This window comes from Chanos chanos, chromosome 5, assembly GCF_902362185.1.
Source record: "Chanos chanos chromosome 5, fChaCha1.1, whole genome shotgun sequence".
Classification (NCBI taxonomy): domain Eukaryota; kingdom Metazoa; phylum Chordata; class Actinopteri; order Gonorynchiformes; family Chanidae; genus Chanos; species Chanos chanos.
The window spans coordinates 8002833-8025937 of NC_044499.1; the positions used below are offsets into that span (position 1 = coordinate 8002833).

The 23105-nt window shown below is 40.2% G+C and overlaps 2 protein-coding genes across 2 annotated transcripts; both read left to right on the plus strand.

Moving 5' to 3' along the window:
* Positions 1 to 5549: 5549 nt before the first annotated feature.
* ptx3b (pentraxin 3, long b) lies at positions 5550 to 7764 on the plus strand. Its single transcript, XM_030774575.1, has 3 exons — positions 5550 to 5676; positions 6444 to 7007; positions 7148 to 7764. Exons 1-3 carry the CDS (start codon positions 5550 to 5552, stop codon positions 7762 to 7764), a joined length of 1308 nt encoding a protein of 435 aa, XP_030630435.1.
* A 9675-nt stretch (positions 7765 to 17439) lies between these two features.
* Positions 17440 to 21364, plus strand: pdcd10b (programmed cell death 10b). The gene is made up of 8 exons (XM_030773762.1): positions 17440 to 17521; positions 18278 to 18454; positions 18902 to 18955; positions 19340 to 19457; positions 19735 to 19861; positions 20253 to 20331; positions 20533 to 20615; positions 20818 to 21364. The coding sequence occupies exons 2-8, from the start codon at positions 18365 to 18367 to the stop codon at positions 20897 to 20899; spliced, it is 633 nt and encodes a 210-aa protein (XP_030629622.1). The 5' UTR covers positions 17440 to 17521; positions 18278 to 18364; the 3' UTR covers positions 20900 to 21364.
* Positions 21365 to 23105: the final 1741 nt, after the last annotated feature.

Consider the following 23105-nt stretch of genomic DNA (forward strand, 5'->3'; position numbering starts at 1 on the left):
AACTTATGTTTGTAGGTCTGACGCCATGTCAAAAAAAAAAGTTCCTTTCACTTCAGGAAAGTTTACCACTGCGTCCATGTTGATCAAAATCTCTCTCTAGCTCACTCCCAAGGGTTCATGATTGGTTATTTGTACACTAGTCTGCTCACAGCATCTATTTTTTTTTTCGCAGAGCAGACACAGCTGTGTTTTCTTTTGCACCTTAATTATTTCCCCGAGCCCTGTATCTGTGACACACTGCAGGGAGCAGAAGCAAGGTTCGGTGAGTAGCAGCATGCTTGGGCAGCTAACTGTAAACACACACAAGTTGGTGCCGTTTGAAGCATTTCAGCTCCTCTCCCCTGCACTTCAGTTTTCGACGTCTCAAATGGTATTCAGCCTGAGGTCATTTTCCATTCGGCAAAATGGTGTCAGAGGAAGGTGCCTGGGGAACACACACAACATTTATAGGGGTGGAGAAAGGGGGCCTTGGAAGCTGGAAGAGTTTATGGGGTATACTGCACCACCCTTCTAAACACAACACCCAGATCTTAACAACACGAAAACCCATGCGAGACAGGACGGCTAAGGGCCATGGCCAATGTTATGGTCTGTGCGAGATGCAAGGAATTCAAATTCTGTCTAGCGTTGGTACTTCTCACAAGATAATAACAGGCTCCCAGATGACGGATGGTCATCTTTGTACGTGCGGGTTCAAATGTTGCATGTGCGTTTTGGAACCTCGGCGTTCGGTCATTTGTTTCAGCATCACGGAGGTTGACCTGGCCTGTACTTGCCCGCGCTGTGTAGTGACCTGTTGGACTGACTCAGCTGTCAGATGAATGGATCTTGAAACAAATACCGCAAGCCTGAGTTACCTCAGTGCGTTTTCAGAAAGACGGCGGCTCTGGTGTTGCACCGTTTACACTGTGTGCATTGCCCCTAAGAAAGCGTTAAAGTGTAAATATTTCCATCTCCAGATGTTCTCAATTTTCTCCCAACTATGATGGGGGCTCAGAATAAGTTGTGCACTAAACTTTGAACCTGAAACAGCAACCATGATTACTATGTATATCTGTCCCAATACCACTAACGTTGCTGCAATATTTATGTATCTCTGTCAAATGGTGTTTGCAGTTTGACGAGTATTGAGAAAGTTAAGAATTTGTCATCTGAATTTCATTACTCTATTGTTGGAATTTTTGACTTGACAACCACACTTCTTTAGCTCAAACAGCGGAACAAATTAAGTCTTGGTTTCTCGGCTGGGACACAGGCTGACCGCTGGTCTATATAATCATCTATAACGAGTCACCCTGAAATTTGGAAGAATTAATGTTTAATGTTTGCACGTTTGGATTTTCTCTGCCTCATTAAATTGCGGTGCATTCAAATGGGACCTTTTGAATAACAATACTGAGAATTGACCTCAGGATTTAGCACATTACTGATAATTTCTAAAGCGTTATATTGTGTTTGTTTAACGTGCGGTTGCAAAGTTCAGAATTCCAATTCCACTTTTTTTTTTTTTTTTTTTTGAGGTTTCAGTAATTCCTTGGTCCAAATACAACAAGTTACAACACACCCTATATGACACAAGAAAATCCACAACTCACTGTTCCATGTGGTTTGACTTACACAAGTTTGTCTTATCTGAGAGGAAACTTCAACAATGTTGAGCCAAACGTTATAATTACATTATACTGATAATTGGATAAGTGGTTCAAATTAAATGTCATGACTCTTGTAGGAAAGCTCCATTCAGCAGAGCCGGCTGTTTATTCTACAGATATCTGTAGATTCTTCTAACGATAAAACAACAACAACAACAAATAAAATAAACAAACAACAGTTATTGGAAAGAGCAAATCTGCATAACGAGGTAAAATGTGACAAGAATTCCTCACTTTCATGAATGCCGCATCTTTCTTTGGAAATTATTCATGTAAGGAAATAATTATGCTCAGATTATTTTTGTTCACAAAATTTCCTTTTCACCAACTAATTTCAAGAAATCCTTGGGATGCATAAATGAGCTCGCATGGGATCATAGTAAAATATTCATGAATCACATGATCACAGTAATTTGACAATAAGAAATGTTTCCACAGAAAAGAGAGCCTTTTTTCCCCCTCCTTTTCACATATCTGCATCCAATGTTTTCAAACACCATGCAAATCGTGATTTATTGAGATGAATTCCTCTGTTTTATATAAATGGTTATGTAAAGCTTGTTTTTTGAATACCAGATAATATTGGATTTTGGCACTATGGTTTCTGAATAACTGACCCTGTCAGTGACTTGTAGTGCACAGTAGGAATGCAGAGCAGACTGCTAAAATCTCTTAAAAAATGCTATTGTGGGTAACACATTTTATGTGGGACTGAATCAGTGGAGGTGGACAGATACCAGCGATGCGGTGAAGATCAAAAGGATGAGGCATTTTGGTGGATGACAGACAAAATGTGCCTTGCGGTTCAGAGGTTCTAATTCAGGATTAGAGAACCATGGATAAATTGGCTTAACAGAACAGGCTCTCGTGGTTCCGTCCACAGTGTCAACATTAGAAATTGTGCCAGTTTCAGCGTCCAGCATGGAAGAGAGCAAGAGAAATACAGAGGGCCTTAGATAATCAGGACTCAAAGAGACTCTCAGTGTGGCAATGCTATGCGTCTCATGACCTCATGTCAATCTGCAGCACTATTGCACTATCAAGAAAATCTTACGGCCCTGCACTTGGCATAATTGAAAAGCCTTTCCTGTTAATCTATCTCATAAAAACTGGCATCTATTCTTGTTGTCTCTGGCTTAGATGTTGGAATACAGCCAAGAGAGGAACAAAGCGTTGTAAGAGCGCTATTGCTGCTAGTCGCAGTTTTGTGATAGGTAGTATGTCCCGTCTGATATGACTGCTCATCATAATAATAATTGCAGAGTGAAACTCTGTGGTGGCAGAGGAAAAGGATAGTCACAGAACAGCGAAATAAATAGCAATTAAAGAGAGAGGGGAGGGGGTATTCAATTCATCTTGATCCAAACAAGAATCAGATCTTAATGTCCAGTGAGCCAACAGAAAAGACTTTAAAATCTGGAAACAATACTGGCAGAAGATGTGTTGTGTGCATAGACAAAACGTTTTCATTTGAGTAATGAAAGGAGGACCTACACATATTGTCGGGAGACAGATTAATCATCGTGTTAAAATATGTACTCATGACACTGCTCAACAATCAGAGTAAATCTCTCTTACATAAACACATACTGTAGTGATTATTCAACAGAGAGAAGAATGGGGATTCCTGTCTCTCATCTGGGCTTGGTTGCCAACATATAAAAGATGAATGGTATTTATTTATATGAATTCCAACATGTGCATATGTTAGCTCAAGCTCATGATCTGACAGATTGTTCTGTAATTAACAAAATGTTAGCTTTAAGTGAGCTTTTTTCATTAACTTTGGGTCTCTCAAAAACGTATGTTCCGTGCACATCAGAGATACCCATTACATAGGCTTTTAAAAATTTGTTGTACGCTCATACTGCAGTTACTACATCTTGAGGCAAAACATAGGCATTCATATGTTTGTGCTGACACATGGCCAAAGCTGTTTAATCTCTCTGCTAAGGGTTTTAGGAGAAAACAATATCTGTAAATATCTGCAATGGACACATAAATCTGCTCCAAGACAAAAAAAAAATTAAAACCAAAATATGCTCTGTTTAATATGTTATTTCTGATATTCCGGCAACACAGACTCTTTGAATTTAGAGACATGGCACACCCCAGACAAGGGCGAAACCTCCGGGTCACTGTGGGTGTATTTAACAAGCTTCATCGTAAATAATTTCCCTTTGTTTTTTTTTTTTGTTTTTTTTTTTCATTTTTTGGTGGGTGGACAGACTACACTTTGAGATCTGATTTATGGTCTTAACAAGGTCTCCTCTCCTCAACATACAGAAAAAATTATTCCTTGTGAGGGGAACTCAGTATATTACATCATTTAAAATGTGAACCATTGTTTCCCAGTGCACTGAATCACACTGCCAGCTACCTCTGTGCTTTAGTAAATGACTCTCCTGGATGGCATGATAAATAATTGTAACCAATTACAAAAAAAGTGAAAAGAGAATATTCCAGTAAGAAAACGGTCGCTCTGAGTAACTGCTTTTGCTCATCACCTCGTGAGGGGAGATATTTTATTTTCCTTTTCTTTTTCTTTTTTTTTGCTTTTTTTTTTTTTTTTTTTTTGCTTATCAGTAAAAACATGCAAACGTATTGACATCCACACTGAACTGTGTTGTCTTGCCTTTCTAAAAAGATATGTTACAGTTACACTTCAACCATGAACTGAGACTTAATTCATTGTGACTTTAGACACTGAAAATGATAGATTAGGTCTTTCATAAATGGCTCTGTTTCTCTGCATCCTGTCTGAGGTACCCCAAATATTTTCTGTGCATTTTTTTCTGCAACGTGATCAGTTCATTTGTTTTCAGTATGCTGGGTTGTCTTTAACATATTTGGTCTACAAAGCTAATTAACCGTGTAAGGCTAAAAACCCTGTTTCTGCACAACTCTGACCCTATCAAATTACTCACAGCATTGACCGCACTTCAAAATGCCTGTGGCGCTTTTCATAAGGTTGTCATAAACACGGCAGTAAGTCAATGCAATATTCCGTCAATGCAATTTGTTTGCCAAGTCCACAATGTCTCTCTCTCTCGCTCTCTACAGATACATGAATCTAATTTCAACTTTCCATTTTTCAGATGAAACGACTGTAAACTAACTGCCATTTTCAATTAGTGGACCCTGCATCATATATTCCACATTTTTTGGTGTATGTTCTGCATCTGTTATACTTTTATTCATATCAACGGGCAGGACGAGAAAAAGGCCTGAAATACTTATCTGTAGAATAACAATATGGGGGAGAGCAAAACCTCTTATCTCTGGTCCTAATCGCCAACTCATTCCCCAAAACCTTCTGGCATATGGCAATGTGCCATCATTGGAATGAGAGAGTTTAACTTTTTGGGGTTACAGGAAAGGGAACATCTCTCAAGGGAGTCATTAGAGTTACCCCCCAAAACCAAATATTTAGTTGCCCTTTTTTTTTTTCAAAGCATATTCTTTTCCACCTTGGCCAGAAGCAGAGATCTCTGTGGAGGGAAAACCTAGACCCCCCCCCCCCTGCCCCCACCTACCCACTCCCCACTTCATTCCCTCCCCACACACTACAAAATGATGTCTTACCCAACCAACAGGAGAAGCTGTGATATTTGAGTACAGCACGTAGGCTAACTACCTCCAACAAAGCATTACTCACACTGTGACTCCCCAGCTCTCTGTGCTATGTTTAAAAGAGACTGCTCAGCCTTATGCTGGCTCAGTGGCTTTTCTGCTTGCTTCACATGTAGGGACTTTGGCCAAACATTTGCTGAAGAACAAAAGTGGAATCCAGGGTGCAAGGGGGAGCCAGTTTCAAAGGAAGCACTGATTAACTTGGGAGAAACTCTTTTAAGTGCTTTAGGCAGACAAACACGACAGACCTGTGTTTGCAGCACCATGTTTCTGCCTTGTGTTTTGTTGGCTGTCTGTCTGTTGTGCTTTCTGAATGGAAATGTGCTTGGCTACGAATATGAAGTGGACTACTCAGTTTCTTATTACAATGAAATCTCTGAGGATAAGGGAAGTAAGTTATTAAAGTTTCTTGTCTTTACTGTTTCGTTTTACACTCAATTGTGGTACCCAATATTACATATTGATTCAGGCAAATGTTGTAATATATATTGTTCCTCACTGGAGAATGATCCATGTGTTGAAAAGAAAAATTGCATGGATCCAACGGGTTATAAAACCTGCCCCTTTATTTTATAAATAGAACATTTTACCGCAGATAATAAACTGATTATGGTGAAGACATGCGTTTTGCACACAATAAAATAAGGCAAAATAAATATTGTAAGCAAAATTAAAGCCTTGTAGAGTATCTACTACAAAGTTGTAAGAATTTATAAAAACATTTTGAGCTGTAATAAACTTTCTACTACGCTAAAAAATGTACATGATATGAGGATATAGAGCATGAAGGCAAGTTTTTGTATGGCAACATGGTGCGAGAAATAAAAAATAAAGTCAAATCCAAACTAGAAAACATAATTGCTGCCAATGTCAAATCAACTGACAATGCAATTCTCTGCATGTGATAAAAGTCTGAGGTTTGACATAATATGCATTATTTATGTCTGTCATTACAAATGTTTCAGCAAAAAAAAAAAAAAATGTGATCTGCAGAAAACTATTTCTGAAATATGTCATATTTTCAAATTCATCTTTTTCCTCCTTACCTTCCTACCTCAATATCTTTTTTCCTGCTTTAGAATTGAAATGCATTACTTAGGAAGATTTTGGAATTTTCTCCTACCATGTCACAGTGTCTTTAATCCTCCTTTCCTGCAGTGGGGACCACACCAAGTCCCTGTCAATCTAAAGACCTCAGCAGGTGGGATAAGCTTTTCATCATGCTGGAAGACTCCCATATGAGACAGAATATGCTACTGCAGAACGTTGATGACATGGTCAAGCAGGATATTCACTCTTTGAGGAATGAGATCCAACAGCTTTCCTCCAGTGGCAACAAAGCCTGCATAAAAGCCTTAGAGAATACCTGCAAGGGGATTAGTGAACAGGTTAACTTCAGACTGGATGAAGCCATGGATCAGTTCAAGGAGGCTGCAGACAGGCAGAAAACCCAAAACAACATGACATTACAGCAGCTGTTAGAGTTCAGCAAGAATCAAGCAGCCCAGCTGACTAAACTGGAGAACAGTTACCTGCAAGGAGCAGGTCTTGGGCCCGCTGCCATGAAAGCTTTCCCTACTAATCCAAAGGAACAAGAGGCAATCAGTTCGGACACAAGCAAACTAGAGAGAATTCTCATGGCAACAGCATCAGACCTCCAAAAGGTCCAAGCCCAGTTGAACCTTTTCCAGAGATCAGCTGCCTTGCGTTATCTGCCCTCAGGTTGGTGGCTCTTTTTGTTCACATTTTAACTAGGCAGTACAAGGGTGAATGCTCATTCAGTGAATGTTCTCAATTTATATGCCATCCAAAGTCTTCATATCTTTCTTTTTTTTCCCTCTTCTCCTCCACCATTTCCTCAGGCTGTGAGATGGCTCTGCTATTTCCCATGCGCTCCCGTCACACCTTTGCAGCTGTTACACCTTCCATGTCCCTCGCCTTGCGTTCGCTGACGATTTGTCTGTGGGCCAAGCTGACCCAGTCTCTTGACAGAACGGTTCTCTTCTCGTACGGAACGAGAAAAAACCCGCAGGAGTTCCAAATCCTTGTGGCTAAGCGTTCTGTATTCCTCACAGTCGGCGGTGAGTCTCATTTAGTGGAGGCCCATGACATAGTAACAGATGGGCGATGGGGACACTATTGTGGAGTCTGGAGCTCTGAACAGGGTCTAGCTTCATTGTGGGTCAATGGGGAGAAGGTTGCCGGTTCTCCTGGGGTGGCGGAGGGACACACCCTGCCCGACGGAGGCACCACGCTGCTGGGACAGGAGAGGAGCCGAACTGGCTTCAACAGGGATTTTGACCCATCTGTTGCTTTTACGGGCAAGATGACAGCAGTGAACATGTGGGATCACGTGCTGGATGCTGACAGGATCCGACAATACGCAAAACACGATGGATCCTGTGATGTCCGGGGAAACGTGATTGGATGGGGTGTTTCAGAGATCATTCCGCACGGGGGTGCTCAGTATATTAACTGACCCAGCAAGACGCTGGGTGCAAATCAGGACAATGCACCACTTTGAGGGAATTCCTTTGAAATAATAACAATAACAAGCAGAGTTAGATCCCCTAAAAAAACTGTATATTTTCACTTTCTGAGAAAAAGTGTACAATGTTTTTCATTCAAATTTGTACTTGTCTGCTTATACTGAAAAGTTATGAAGACACAGTATGTTCACTGTGACGTGTATGATTTTGTTATTATATTATTGTATCCACTCAAGTGAGGAACCTTGTGAGTAAAGAATTAAAGAGGAATCAAGGGCGTAAAGCCAGCCTCCAAAAATGTTTTACAGTGTATATAATATATTTGTTTTACTGTATTTTAGTGTACTTGTTTTGTACTTATAACGAATGATACAAAACAGTGGAAATAAGCTTCTTCAGTATCAGCATAACTGCACTGGTGCTGGCTGAGTCAACCTGTTGGAAGAAACCAACATTCACAAAATAATCTTCCTGTTTGATCAAAATGTATATTTTAATGACTTGAGCTGGGGCCTGATTGGATTTTCTGAGTAAATACTAAATTTGATTATTTACATTATTGAACAGACCCCACCCCCCAACCCCCCGTCTGTCTCGCTCTCTCTCTCTGTCTGTCTCTCATAATTTAGATGCAGCTTACAACATTTGGCCTGCTTATTACAGTGAAACAATTGCTATTTTACTACTGTTGGCCGTTTGTCTAGTCAGACCACAAAATCCCATGAGAGGGACACGAGTAAGACGTTTGCTTCTACCAGGGCGATGGCACCGAAGAAGTTTCACCCACGTGTAAATGTATGAAATGTTTACCACAATGAACAGTCTTTTCCAGTCATGTTGAAGGCGTGGGGTCAACCGCAGCATTATTGCAGCCCTATAATGACTCAAGAGGCTACCGGTATTTAAATATTACTGAATGTGACTGTGCATCTACACGGCACCTTTTTGTCTACAATGCACCCACTCCGAGTCAATCAGTGCAATAATTTAGCCCACCCTCACATTTCCCGCACTGACACTGTTATTATTTTCTACCTTCATATCCCTAATTACTATAAGAATACATGACTTTCCTTATTTAAAAAGACAAAAGATTAAAATCCACGACAACAAAACAATCTTTCATTCAGTCGGATTTGTTTTTCACAAAAATCGGTAATGGCAGTAAATCGCATGCCTACAGTTTGTTGCAGGCGGAAAACACGGAGATTAAAAGACTGTACACTGCCTGAGTTAAAGACTGTTCTTTGAATCATCGCCTGTTTAAATGGTTTTGGCGCCCCTTAGGGGAGTACAACGATTTTTTTAAAAAACTGTTAATCTGTTCAGCAGAGCATCTACACAAACGACAAAGCACAGGTACAGCTACATAACCATCCACTGACGTAGAGTACATATAAATGACTAAAGCTAAAATCACGGGAGAAAGAAATGTGTAATTTTGAACTCAAGTTATATCTCTTACAGAACATGCATAGATCATATTATATCTGGAGAATGCTTTCTTTGGTTTTCTGGGAATAATGCATCGGTCATGCAATGAAACAAATCCCCTACTATTCTGTGGCAGCAGCGCCCCTGTAATGTGTTTTATGCAATGCGACAATAACATTTTTACGACAGATGTGAGAAAAATGATATTAAACTGATCACTTTATGTTTCTTTCCACTTTGTTTTTCTTGTCTTAAGACAATTGTGGGGGGAAATGTATGAACTGTTGGATTTTTGACTGACTCCAAGTTTCACGTCGTAGTAGCGTTGTGCTTTAAAGGGGAGGGGTTTAAGTATTGTAAATCTGTCGGAAACTGGCCTCCTCAGGTCAATTTTAACATTACGTTCCGTGCCCTGTTCAGTTTGATATAGAAAACGTATGTCCACGTCGATCAGAGGAACTATGGCTCCCTGTATACCATGGTGCATTTGGACTTCAGCTCATGTAATTGTACCTGAAAATCCTATTTAAGATAAACTGTGATCTTACTGTTTTAGTTCTTTCTTTCTTTCTTTCTTTCTTTCTTTCTTTCTTTCTTTCTTTCTTTCTTTCTTTCCTTTAAACGTGTTTAACATGAACGTCACAAGTTAAGTTACGTGCATGTCAAATTTGGAACTTTACAGTTAAAGGGTAAAGTTAATTGTAACCAGAACAGCGGTCCCTAAAATCGGCATCTGCACTGTAAACAAACGACTCGGCATAAGGCTCTCTCACATACGAGGGAGATAAGTCCGGGAAAGGATGGGAAAAGGAGTGTGCTCGAGGCGACAGAGAAAACTGTTTCAGTCTTTCTTCCTGATAACCGTGGTCTGTGGAATGATATGTGCTTTCATGATATCTTACGAGATGCATAAAGAGCTGAAGAAGACAGAGGCCGTTGCTGTTAGGTACCAACAGCACCAGGCGTCTTTATCCGCACAGCTGCAAGGTAACCCCAGAGTGGAATTCAAATTTTTGCATCAGTGCTCAATGAAAGTAAAACTACATACTCAGGGTGACTTTTAAACTTTCGTGGTAACATAGTAAAATACTTTATGAGACGGAAGGTATTTTCGCTAATGTACATGAACTGTATTTCCGTCACGTCCGTCAAGTTGCACAAAAGTACTCACTAAATGCTCTTGATTAAATGTGGCTCTGGCCGTGATCTCAGTGGCTTTGATTTTATAAAATTTGAGTGGTCCACTCAGTACTGATTTGTTTCAAGTGGTAGGCTACTCTCAGGATATTCAAATGATGCACTAAGGGAGAATATTTTCAGATGACACCACACTGAGATTTTTCTACACTTGGTGCCATTTTGGGAGCTCTCAATGTATATATTCACTTCTCTCTCTCTCTCTCTCTCTCTCTCTCTTCTTCTTCTTCTTCTTCTTCTTCCTCCTCCTCCTCCATTTCTTCTTCTTCTTCCTCTTCCTCTTCCAGTGGTGTATGAGCATCACTCTAGACTAGAGAAATCACTGCAGAAAGAGAGACTGGAGCATAAGAAGTCCAAAGAGGGTAATTTTATGTTCATACTCAGACAATAATATATAACTCAAACCCTTCTGTGTGATGGGCTTTTTTCCCGTCTCGGCTCAAGAACGTGGGCCTGTTTTGAAAAGAAAAACTAAGGACATATGAGGTTATAATATAAAGGACTGTTTTGTAACATACATAAAATGATGGGCACTTTGCGCATGTTATATTTGATAATAACTTGTGTTGCTTGTACATCCTCAATGCATGTGCAAAAAATGCATCCTCAGATAACCGTCATCTTGCAAGTTATATCTTCATGAGTATCACTGTTAGGATATAGCTTGTGAAAGATCTATTTTATTTAAAGGTTAACCCATTAACCTTTATAGATACACTTTCACTGAGCAGTCATTCATTCTTTATGTTATTCCAGATTACATCGGGTATAAAGTTGAATCAGAGCGTTTTCTGAACAAAGAAAAGGTGAGTAATATCTGGATGCCAAAAAATAAATCTATTTCTTTCGGTTTTTCTGATTCTGCTTTTTTATTTGTGTATAACAGTGTTCATTCATTACTCAAATTAATAAGAATTTATGTTTAGAGATAGTATATATTTCACAAGTTAGAATGTTTTTTGTCAGTATATTTAGTTCTTAAGATAATAGATATTTAGGTATATATATATTTTTTTTTTTAGAAAATGGCATAATTTCATTTCTTGTTAACAGCAAGATTCAGCTAACAAACTGAAAGCCCTTCAGACAGAACATGAAATATTAAAGGTAAGAAAAAAATACTTTTTTTTTTTAAACAGCTCTCTGTTTATTTTGTACCATCAGTTTATTGAATCTGAGGGCATTCGACTGAACAACAAAGACTGTGTTCATCACAGACCAGAAAAAATTACTTGTACGGTTACCACCAACCTCTTTTTTTACTCTTCCCTGCGTGTTGTAGAACCAGCATGAGGATCTGAAGAAAGCGTTTGATGAACTCCAGGAGAAACACCAGAGTGAAGGAGAGGGCCATGCACATGCTGTAGATGAACACAGGATAGAAGTAGAGCAAATGCAGAGGGAGAAGGAGATGGAGATCTCCAGACTCAAAGGTAGAGATAACATTTACTTTTCTCTCCAACACATCTGTGGACACATCACACACTCAGATGTTTTTTTTCAGCCTGACATTGTCTATCATCTGTTACTAAGATTCAGTGACCATGTGATTGATTTCAGAGTAAGTTTAGGAATATTACTGTCCTTCTGCATTTTTTTTAAGGATAGTATTGAAATGAGTAGTAACAGAGCTAATAATCGAAACACTTTGACTGATTTAGCATTTCTGTCATATATCTCATGCATTTTTATGTCATGCTGGAGGGGTTTGTTTTTCTTCAAAAACAACTTTCTTTTGTCTTTTCTGTTTTAGAGAATGCATACAATTTACGCGAGGAAAACAGGCAACTACGGAGAGCCCACCAGAACATTCATACACAGTTAATGGACGTGCGAGTGAGATGGATAGCAGGGGTTTCCTGGGGTGTGGGGATAAATCCTGAAATTAGAGGGCAGAATTCTAATTAAGCATGAAGCATTACCATTCACAGCGTTCTAGCATATAGCCCCTCCGCACAGTACTTTGAACTCCTCTTTAAATTTCAAGGCCACCCACCGTGTCGTCTTTTTAAAATTTACTCAACTTGGGAACAAGATTTCTTTTTAAGAACTTCTGTTATTTTTTTTATTTTTTTTTTTAAAGAGCTTCCCACGGGCTAAACTTAAACTTAAGTGTGAAATGGCTGTGGATTATTACTGATAAATCCGATAACGATAGTAAGACATAGACCATTCCTGTTTGTTTTCACTCTGTAGCAACAGCACAAGGACTTGAAGACCTCAAATGATCGCCTCACTCTTCTGGTAGAGGATCACAAGAGCGCTCTTGCTGCGGTGCAGGTGACTGATGTTAAAACGTGTTGTTTTAGAAGGGCATTGATTGAACTGGGTAGATGATGAGGCATTGCTCGGTGTTTGTGCTGGAGGCACGGAATGACCGAGCTACTAAATTGAGTCTTTCACTGCATGTTGTAAATGTTCTGTTAACCCAGTAACACAACACTTGAGAATGGTCCTTGAATGATGAGGTCTCGGAATTAAAAAAAAAAAAAAAAAAATCGCTAACCACTTCTAATTTGCCATTTTTTCTAACTCTGCATTATGAAAATCATAGTAAACAGTGAGGAGATTGGAGACATTATATAAGCAGTGGGAAAATTAGATTAGGGTAGTGGAGTGTTGACACTTAAAATCTATGAATAACTGACTGGTGTCATCTAGCTCCACAGAGCCGACTGAGAACTGGAGCCTGATATAAGATGGAGCGTCATTGGTAGGTTTCAAGGCACAGTTCATTTTAATTAGTATGTCATTGTTTAGAGCAGAGCCATTCAGTTCTGACCTTCAAATCCTTAAATAGTGTCACCCTTGGCTTCTAATTAAGGGCTAATTTTGTGACTTAAAAAGAGTTGTGCGCCTTAAAGCGAGTCCATGAAATGGAGAGGATGGTAGAAACAAAGCACCTTTGGAATTTCATGGGTCAGAGTTGAACTGAATAAGCTAAAGCCCAGCTGTCATAACTAGAAATGAGCTCTATTTTTGTGTCTTCCCAGATAGCCACACCTTACTGATTCGCTGTGTGTTTGTTGACTATTACGCTTTCCTTGGTGACACCACTGAGCTAATAAAAGTCCTTTAAGGACACTCCTTTTTAACACCCTGAATACAGATTAGTCATTCATGCAAGGCACTTAATCTTGAAATGATATTTTTTTTCTTCTAAGCAATTAATCTTCTGCATGTTTGCAAATGTGCTTTCATGTCTGATAGTTTTTGTTTTTTTAAGCCTCATCAGCAACCTTAAGTCTCAAACTCTTTGCCTATAACACCTAACATTCCTCTTAATATACTTATAGTATAAAATCCAAATTGTATACAGTTTTTTTTTTTTTTACAAAGCTCCAGGTGGAGGAGTTCAAAAAACTCAAAGATACACTCGTCAAGAAATCCAGTATCCACAATGTCGCTCAGATTCCCAAATTAGTGTCCCAGCTGACCAAGAGCTACACAGTGGGAACCACTGAACCCAGGCCTGACCCACATCAGGAGCAAGGACACCCTCATAATCAAATAAACACAAAGGTTAGACACACTGAAAGACATCTTTTTCATTTCCTGTGATGTCACTTTGTCTAATTACAAGTGCAGTTCCTATGTGAAGAATGGTTTTATGTACATGCATGAATATGTATTTATTCCTTGCGAATTCAGTGACCTCTTGTTCTGGTAAATAATATATTTAAATGAAATCAGTTTTTGTAAGCATTAATAAGGGAGCTATACGCATTAGTCACTCTGCCTTACGTAAATGTTCTTGTGTAATATGTGTGAGCAGGTGAGCCCTAAGGCTGAAGAAAGGCTGAAAATATCCCATCATTCACTGCACATTGTGAGAGAGATGGGAAATGACATTGAAGAACAAAAAGAGTTTAAACAGGCACAGTGGATTGATTTACCTCATAGAGGAGAAGAAAAGGGAGAAAAAAGAGCAGCACCGGAGAGAGGAGAGGAAGAAAAGAGGATAAAACCTGAACCGGTGCGTTCTCTGTCAGACACTGTAGAAATGGGGCCAGACTATGACCACAAGCAGAGCCAAACGGATGAGGAGCAGAAGAGAGAGACAGAGCGGGTCCAAAGACCAGACATTCATTTTGAGACTTTGGAACCAGTCATTGTCAGTGGTAAGGAAACTCCTCCTAAAATAAAGGTGACCCCCCCCCCCCCCCAACCACCCACCCAGAGGAAAAAAAAAATACGAGAAAAGAGGTTGTCGCTGCAATGACCCTCGTTACCTTCAGGTTTCCCCCCCAACTCTTGCAGAGTTAAAAAAAAAAAAAGAGAGAGATCACTTCAGTTTTTAAAATTTTGAGGCAGCCTGGTGTGTAGTCTCTTAACAACTTTCTCCCACAAATTGAGTGAACTGAGAAAAGCTATGCATCCTGTTCTCAGCCTGTTAAAATGAAGTGGCCCCGTATTTTTTACACAGTGTGTACACATGATTTGCAGTTTTTACTTTGTCATGGTATTAAATAAGTACCATGTCTTTATATCATGTCTTTACATTGTGGTATGGCATTGAATTATGTGTCCTGCTTTGCAGAAGGTGAATCACATTCCAACGACAAAAAAAAGGTCAAAGACGAGATAAATGACATAGAAACTCAAGAGAGGGTGAGTATATGTGTGTGTGTGTGTGTGTGTGTGTGCGCGCGCGCGTGTGTGTGTGTGTGTTTTCTGACTCTCAGCGGCGTGGTTCACTTTGTCATGCATGTTCTAGCTCCATCAGAATGAACTAGAGGCCCTATATTGAGTTTCATCTCTGCCACACTCATTACACTATCCCTGCATGCAGGTGCTTCGACAGAAGGAGGTAAATCCTGGAGACGACCCCGACAACCAGGGCGAGGATGAGTTTGAGGTGACGGAGGAGGAGGTGCGGCAGGAGGAGACACAGAAGGCTGAACACACTGACCGTCAGCCTGCTGAGAGACAGGAGAGGGTTGAGGAAGATGAGCATCTGGTGGTGAGGGAGAATAGGACCACACCAGGGGAGGAGGTCAAACTTCTCTCCACTCACTCACAAAATAATGAGGAGTCTCAGCATGGCTGCAGACCTTAGCACTGCTGCCTTAGAGACAATGGCTGCTCACATAGCATGGGGTATTACGTGAATAGAAGGTGTTGGCTTGAGCAAACCTCCCTGAATAGCTTTTGTGTTGACAAGGTTGTTTTCACACTTTTTTTTTTAGACAGTTTTTTTCTGTGTAATTTTGCTAAATGCATGTAGAGACCTCCAAATCTACTTAATCACACTAAACATTAGACAGTTTCTCATCGACTTACAGTGCACAATTGCATGAGAAAAAAAATAAATTCACTCCCACTGCGTTCTTGTCAGCTGATTAGAAATCTTAAGATTACAATAGCCTGGTTTTGGGGGTCAGTGGGAGCGATCAGATTCTTTTAAATTTTATTTAATATTTGATCAAACTTCTCTCAAAAAGACCTGAGGAGATGTGTTAACATCAGCTGTTCATCGGTTATTTCTGATTTATATGTAAATCTGGGATTATATTTGTTATGACTCAGTAATGGTATAATGGTAAACATAGCTGCTAGAAACCTCACGGCTCTTTTTTGCTTGTGTCAGATGGCAGAAAATCCAGACCGACAGGAGGACAATCTGGATGAGCAATATGAGGAAGACGTGGAGGAAGAGGTGAGGGAATATTCTTGAGCCCTAAAACATGGACCAGCACCAAGTCTTCAATCTGTGGCGCTTTGATTACAAGATTTGCGGATAGATTCATTTTGAATTCTGGTTATTCGGAAGACATTTTGACCTCTGCGAAATAAGACGCATAGTGCATGTGCGCGTGAGTCACTTTCCAAAAATGAACATACGCGCTCTCCCACTATAATTTCAGACTTATTAGTTGGCATAATTGCAGACAGCAGTGCGGTTATTGCACCCCCTCTCTCTTAACGCAGGCTCTGGATGACTTGATGGAAGATAAACAGCCAAAGGAGGAGGAGGTCGAGGGTGAAGATTATCCATATGGGGAGGACAATGTTGAAGAGGTTAGCGAGTCGCTTTTACGATTAGGAAATGAATTTAGCGCCAGGAAAAGATTCATATTAAAAATCTGAGTGGCGAATATGATTTTTGTTCAGGGAACCTGGAAAGAAGAAGATGGAGAGAAAGAGCTGACTGGAACCAGAACAGAAGAAGACGTGGACAACAGGGAAGAAAACTATGAGGAGCATGAAGTGGTTGAAGGGGAAGGTCCAGGGGACAGACACTCCAAACAAAGAGCTGAGATGTGACGAGCTCACAGACTGATTATGACGTTTACTGAGGTCACTTTGTGCTGGTTCTTGTACATTTTGTAGATTTTGGTTTACTGCTCACGGACTTTACCCATTTTCTCAATGTGTGCTTGTCCTCGAATGAAAGTGAAATGAAACCTGTACTAAAGTGTGATCTTTACAGGGTTTTGGCCCACCCTTAACACTGTGCTGAGCTTATACATGGCCTGGTTTTCAGGACAAAGATTAAGACTTGGTCTAGTGTAAACTACACTCCACTTAGTCTTCAGCAAGGCTTAATCTTTCATAGACAAGATTAGTTTCAAGTAAACAAGTGAGTGAATGACCCTTACCTGGATGAGATTATGTAACTCACATGTGATGTACGTATCCAGTGCGTTAAGAAATATTTGACTGATTGAAATTCTGTATTGTACTATTTTTAATTATTATACAGCAATTTCAAATTTCAAATCTTGCGATATTAAAAGTTTCTTTATTACAACTGTCTATTTCCCATAAAACATAATAATGCTGAAGGCTGTAAAAATGCGCTGGAAATTCTTGAGTCATTGGCCAAGTACATTCAAAGACATCGTTACGTGTCTACATCGTCCCTTGGTGAAGTACCTCCCAAGCCACTCCAAGAACATCACACTGTAGTGTTATATTTAGAAAGCTGGACAGTTTTGATAGATAGTTTTATGGGCGGTGCAAGCAGACGGAAGTTAAACAGCCAAGCACAGCTCATTGAGAAAACTTCCGCCTTCCTCAAGTTGAAAAGAAAACACGGCTACATTTGGTGGTAGAGGAAGCCGTTCCCATAATCGCTCGCGTAGTTGGATTTTTCAGAAAGAGACGGAGAGGGTATTGTTGTGTTGCTTAAATTGTGCTGATTTTACATTAATTTTGACATACATTGTGAATTGTCCACTGACTTGCTTGATAGGTTAGCTACCCAACTTAGCCTGTAAACGTTTGAAGAGCTAGCCAAGCAGCTAGTGAGCTAGTTCGCTTTTAAAGCTAAAGGGCTAGCATAGCTGCTTGGCCTTACATGAGCCGCGTTTTTAAACTGTGGATTTTATTAATTACTGTCAGAAAACAAGCCAGGCATCAACTCAGCAGCTTAGACATTGTATCGAGCTGTACACAGTATCAGTACTGGTGACTGCACAGAAATAATTGCTAATATGCAGTTATCTCGCTACACAGCTAGCTCTTTAGCTAACTACATCGAATGGGCTGTAGGTAACTAGTTAACCTTACGTTTATTGTGCTTAAATTGAAATCCAGTCCAGTAAAGTGATGTCTCATGTTACAGGTTTAGCTAATTGTTGTCTGGTATTAGTGAACACATCTACAATTTGTTAAAACTACATACCACACAGTTTCCTAATTGTGAGCGACTAAGCCAGGTGTAGCACAGGTGTTGCCCGGCCCAACTCATTAACGGTTCGACGTTCAGTCAATCCTACGGCCGATAAGATAACGCCATCTGTTACTGAGGTGTAATCGCCTTAATCTGCCGTTCTTGTTAAGTCTAACACACACTTTCTAAAAAAAAACAATACGGTGAGAATTTGACGAAGCGAGTTATGTTCTTAAATGACGTGTTTTTGACAGATTTTGGACTTCCTGAGGACAAGGCTGTGAGTGAGTTGTAGCCTGCCTCTCGTGCACATTTTCACCTAAGGGGGCCCTCCATCGAGGATGACAATGGAAGAGATGAAGAATGAAGCTGAGACAAGTTCGATGGTCTCTATGACACTATACGCGGTTATGTACCCTGTCTTCAATGAGGTAATTCATAGCCAAAGTCCATCTGAGTCTGTTAAAACATGTTCTCCACCCTGTTGTCAAGGAGTGAACTACATTCTTGATGGTAGCTGTCACTTCACTCGGATGAGATAACGTGAGGGAGATATTTATAACCTAGCTATCATTTTAACCTGAGTACTCTGAGGAACAAAGATAAGTTTGCATAGTTTGAACAAAACAAGCATTTGTGCAATATTTTCCGACCTTTTATCGCATCAAGATTTCTTTTTGCCTAGGTTATTAAAGCATAATTTAATGCACCTGACATATTGTAGTACAAAGGAAAGTACCTGTATATAATGTTTTTATTCTTCTACATCTGCATATTGGAGCAGAGTCTTTCACTTTACATCAGAATTATACACTGTGTACCTTAAATAAACAATGGCATGTGCTATACTCTGATGCAGTATTTCTTTTGATTGACAGCTGGAGAGGATAAACCTGTCAGCAGCACAGACACTGAGAGCAGCATTCATCAAAGTAAGAGTCCTGCATGGAGATTGGACCGTGGCCTTAACATTTGACTATTTCACAGTATTGAAGTAGTCTTAGAATTTTAAGAGATTTACATGCCACACTATTGTTCAGTCCTATGCAGGTTAAACTGTACTACTGAGGTGTTGAATATTGTTCTAGTCTCACAATGTAGAATAAACTAAAAAGAACTTCCTGTTTTCATTGAGCCGTCTTTCACTGAACAATGTAGGTATGGTTAATTGAGAATAAAGTCTTGCTCGCAACCAATCAGCACAACAAAGTTCAACACAATCACAGATACAGAACGTGTCTTTCTGTACCTGTATACCAACATTTTAGTTTAGCGTTTTAAAATGTACTGATGGTGTGATGACTGCCGTGTGCCAGGCAGAGAAGGAGAATCCAGGACTCACTCAGGACATCATTATGAAGATCTTGGAGAAGAAGAATGTGGAAATCAACTTCACAGAGTCGCTGCTCCGCATGGCAGCCGATGATGTGGAGGGTAAGACTTTTTTTTTTTTCCCCTTGTCTTCTATTTCAATATTCTGACAGAGGTTCCTCATATGATTTTTTTTGTCTTGAACACTTAGAAGATAAAACATCTCTTCCTCATGAATAATGTAGAATTTCATTTGCATCTACATTTTTTTTTTTTTTCTCGTCTGTCCCTCCATTTTCTGATACTGAGCTGCCGTCACCTGCAAATGCGTATGAGTCTTTTCCATTGTCCTGTGTGTACTGTACTGTAACTGTACTGTCTCTTGTGCGTCCCATTGAAGAGTATATGATTGAGAGACCGGAGCAGGAGTTCCAGGACCTGAACGAGAGAGCGCGGGCCCTTAAACAGATCCTCAGTAAAATCCCAGACGAGATTAATGACCGCGTGCGCTTCCTCCAGACTATAAAGTGAGCACGCCATTTGTTCATCTTTCCTTGGGTCGCGTTTCGTCTCCCTCCTGAATGTCATTTGAATATTTCTTATTGATTGCTCACTCACCCTAATGCTAATTGCGTTTTAGATTAATTGCTTTTACACCTCAGAAAGTTTAAAGCCTTGCCAAAGCATTCCTCAGAGGGTTTTGCCACAAATGTCTCTAGAGACAGATAATGTTTGATAAAAGTTTGAGTCATCGTTAGTCATATCTGAGACTCTGTTTTATCAACAGTGCTCGTATTGAAACTGATTAATGATTTGACGTTTCCCCTCAGTCTTGCGTAAAGAAATTTCTTTGTTTTCAGTCGTTTCGTTTGTCTTTAAAAATACACACCCTGTACACTGTCTGACTCTTATCCACAGAGACATTGCAAGCGCTATAAAGGAGCTTCTGGACACAGTCAACAACGTGTTTAAGAAATATCAGTATCAGAACCGTCGGGTGAGTTTCCGTTAATTTTCTAGCTGCGGCTAGTCTGACACGGTCAAATAACTAATTTTCTTATGCGTTAAGCTGATTGCTGCTCCCCTTTAACCGTGTCATAAGGTAAAAACTAGGAGGATTTTCTTTTGTGCTGTCAGCTGTAGTCGAGTCATTTAGCTAAGCTGCCCCCCCCCCCTCCCCACCTGTTTTCTTTTCCAGGCACTTGAACACCAAAAGAAAGAGTTTGTGAAATACTCCAAAAGCTTCAGCGACACACTGAAAACATACTTCAAAGATGGAAAGTAAGTTCTGCAGCGCATTTGAAAAAAAAACAAAAAAACAAAACAAATTAGGATTTTTTTTTTTTCATTGATTTAGTCGTACAGGCTCTTTATTTCACGCCGACACAGCTCTTCAAAATCGCCCATTTTTCATACGACACGAGATTAGACGAGCATCCCTAACGACATTTTCTGGGCTTTCCTCCCTCTGTCTCATCCACAGGGCAATAAACGTTTTCATCAGCGCCAACAGGCTTATCCATCAAACTAACTTGATACTTCAGACCTTCAAAACTGTTGCCTAGGAGTGGCCGCGCAGTTTCTACAGGTGTGACTTTTATGCGGGGGTAGGGGCACCTATATATGTAATATACAAAAGGGTTTTTTTTTTTGTTTTGTTTTTTTTTGTTTTGTTTTTTTTTTTTTTGGAAAGTATAATTTATAAACTTGGCCTCATTTGGAGGAACTTGAGATGAGATATTCAAGGCAAAAATATATATTAACTTTTCTCTTAGCTTCCTAATCATGATTTCACCACTAAGACTGCTTCACTACCTGCTCTTTATCTATCGTTCCAATCAAATGAAAGCCAAAAGACTCCGCGCCTTAAAGTGTCATGCAACATTCCTTATACAAAGTGTAAATATTGGTATTCTGTCTCTGACATACTGGCATAACGGAAAAAAAAAGTAAGAAGTGAAAGTTATGTATTTAACAGATATTTGGTTGCAAATGTTCAATAAATAGTTTCCAAATGTTGAAATTTTTAACCTTGTCCACCAGAACTCTTTTTTGTCCCCCCCCGCCCCCGCCCCCCACTCATTTTATGTTAGCATTTTCAAAACGAGCCTTTGTTGTCCGGGAGACGTGACTGTGTTGACTGGGAGATGCACTGAATACCGTTGGCTCGAGAGAAACTCGATGAAAAGGTGTTGTTATAGAGATGTGACAGCATTGTCTTGAAGTGAAAGTATCGTGGGTCTGATGTATGGAGGGGCGTGGTCTCCCAGCCGCACGGACACGAATGGAGCAGCTTTTTTTTTTATTGACGACAGGCAGGGTCCAGAGGCTGTCTCCAGCTTTTAGCACGGGTCAAACGTGCCTCATGGCTTTAAGCGCGTAATCACGATTAATATAGCGCGTGTGTCCGGGCGGCTGTGCGTCTGACGAACGGTTTATCGAGGAGTCCTGGTGTGTGCAGCTTTGCAGAGGATCACACACACACACACACACTCACTCCCTCTCCCTCACGCTCTCTTCTCTCCCTCTCTCGCACACAAACATCAGCGCGACTAATTACGGGTCTCAGTTCCAACTGTCAACTGAATTTTTCTCTGAGAAGCTGTCAGAGCGCAGTGGTGATCCTCCTTTCAGTGTCAGCGCATACATGTTGCATGCGTTTCTACCATCATGCAGCGTTTCAGTGTTTGTGGGGGGGGGGGGGGGGGACATAAGTGACGGATAAAGCAGCAGGACAGATACGACTTGAGGAGGGCCGGGTATTTAGTCAATTCTCTAAATCGAATGCCGCGGGGCCAACCCAGACATGGGTCGCTTTTGCCGCCTTAATAACTCCTCGTGCCCTTTTTAGGCTCACGTATTTGTCATCCGAAACCTACTTTGTCTCAAGCTAATAGCGGATGGCGTTCGGCAGTCTGCTGATCAATAGCTCTAAAGCCTCGTCAACCCTCTTTATGCTTCTCAGAATACAGTTTGATATTTTCTGTTTCAGTATTTCAGCTGCTCTCTCATTTATGCTCTCTCATGTATGTGGTTTTTTTTTGTTTGTTTGTTTGTTTTTTATCGTCGGGGCGGCTTAACTTTAGCCCTGCCGTTTGATCATTTTGATGACCATCTTTTTGCTTTGGGTGAAGGGGGGGGGGGGTTAGATTGTGTCTCTTTCTCTTTTTTTTGCAGTATGTAGTCGGAGCTGGTGTAATCCAGCCTTTGCCTGGTATTTTTTTTTTCTCTCTATCAGCAGAAACCTGCTGAAAGGGGCATTATAAGAAGAATGCGTGAGTGTGATGTTTCAGCTTGACTTTTTAACGCTGGAAACATCACTTGACTGACCACTGCTTCTTCCACAGTCAGGTTTTCTAGCCGCCGCCCCCCCCCCCCATCATAAGCATCTATAACAGTGTTTTTTTTTGTTTTTTTTTAAAGGTCTTCATGTACAGCTCCAAAGATCAAATTTCATTTTCTGAAGTGCACTTTTATATTTAGAATTTTTGAATTTAAATCAGCTGCCCAAAGTCATTTTAGTCAAAGTCTTCCATTTTAATTTATACACAGTTTTGATATCCATGTTATGCCCTCTTCTCCACCGGATTAAAATAAAATCACAAGCATTAATGTAAAATGCCCATGAGCTAGTGAGGAATTAGCATTTAAAATGGTCTGAGAAGAGTTTAATGAGCCTCTACCAATAACAGCTTTGTTTTCCTCTGTGCATTTTTATGCTACCGGAGCAGCGTACAGAGGAGTACATTTTGCTCTCGCTAAGTAAAAGGA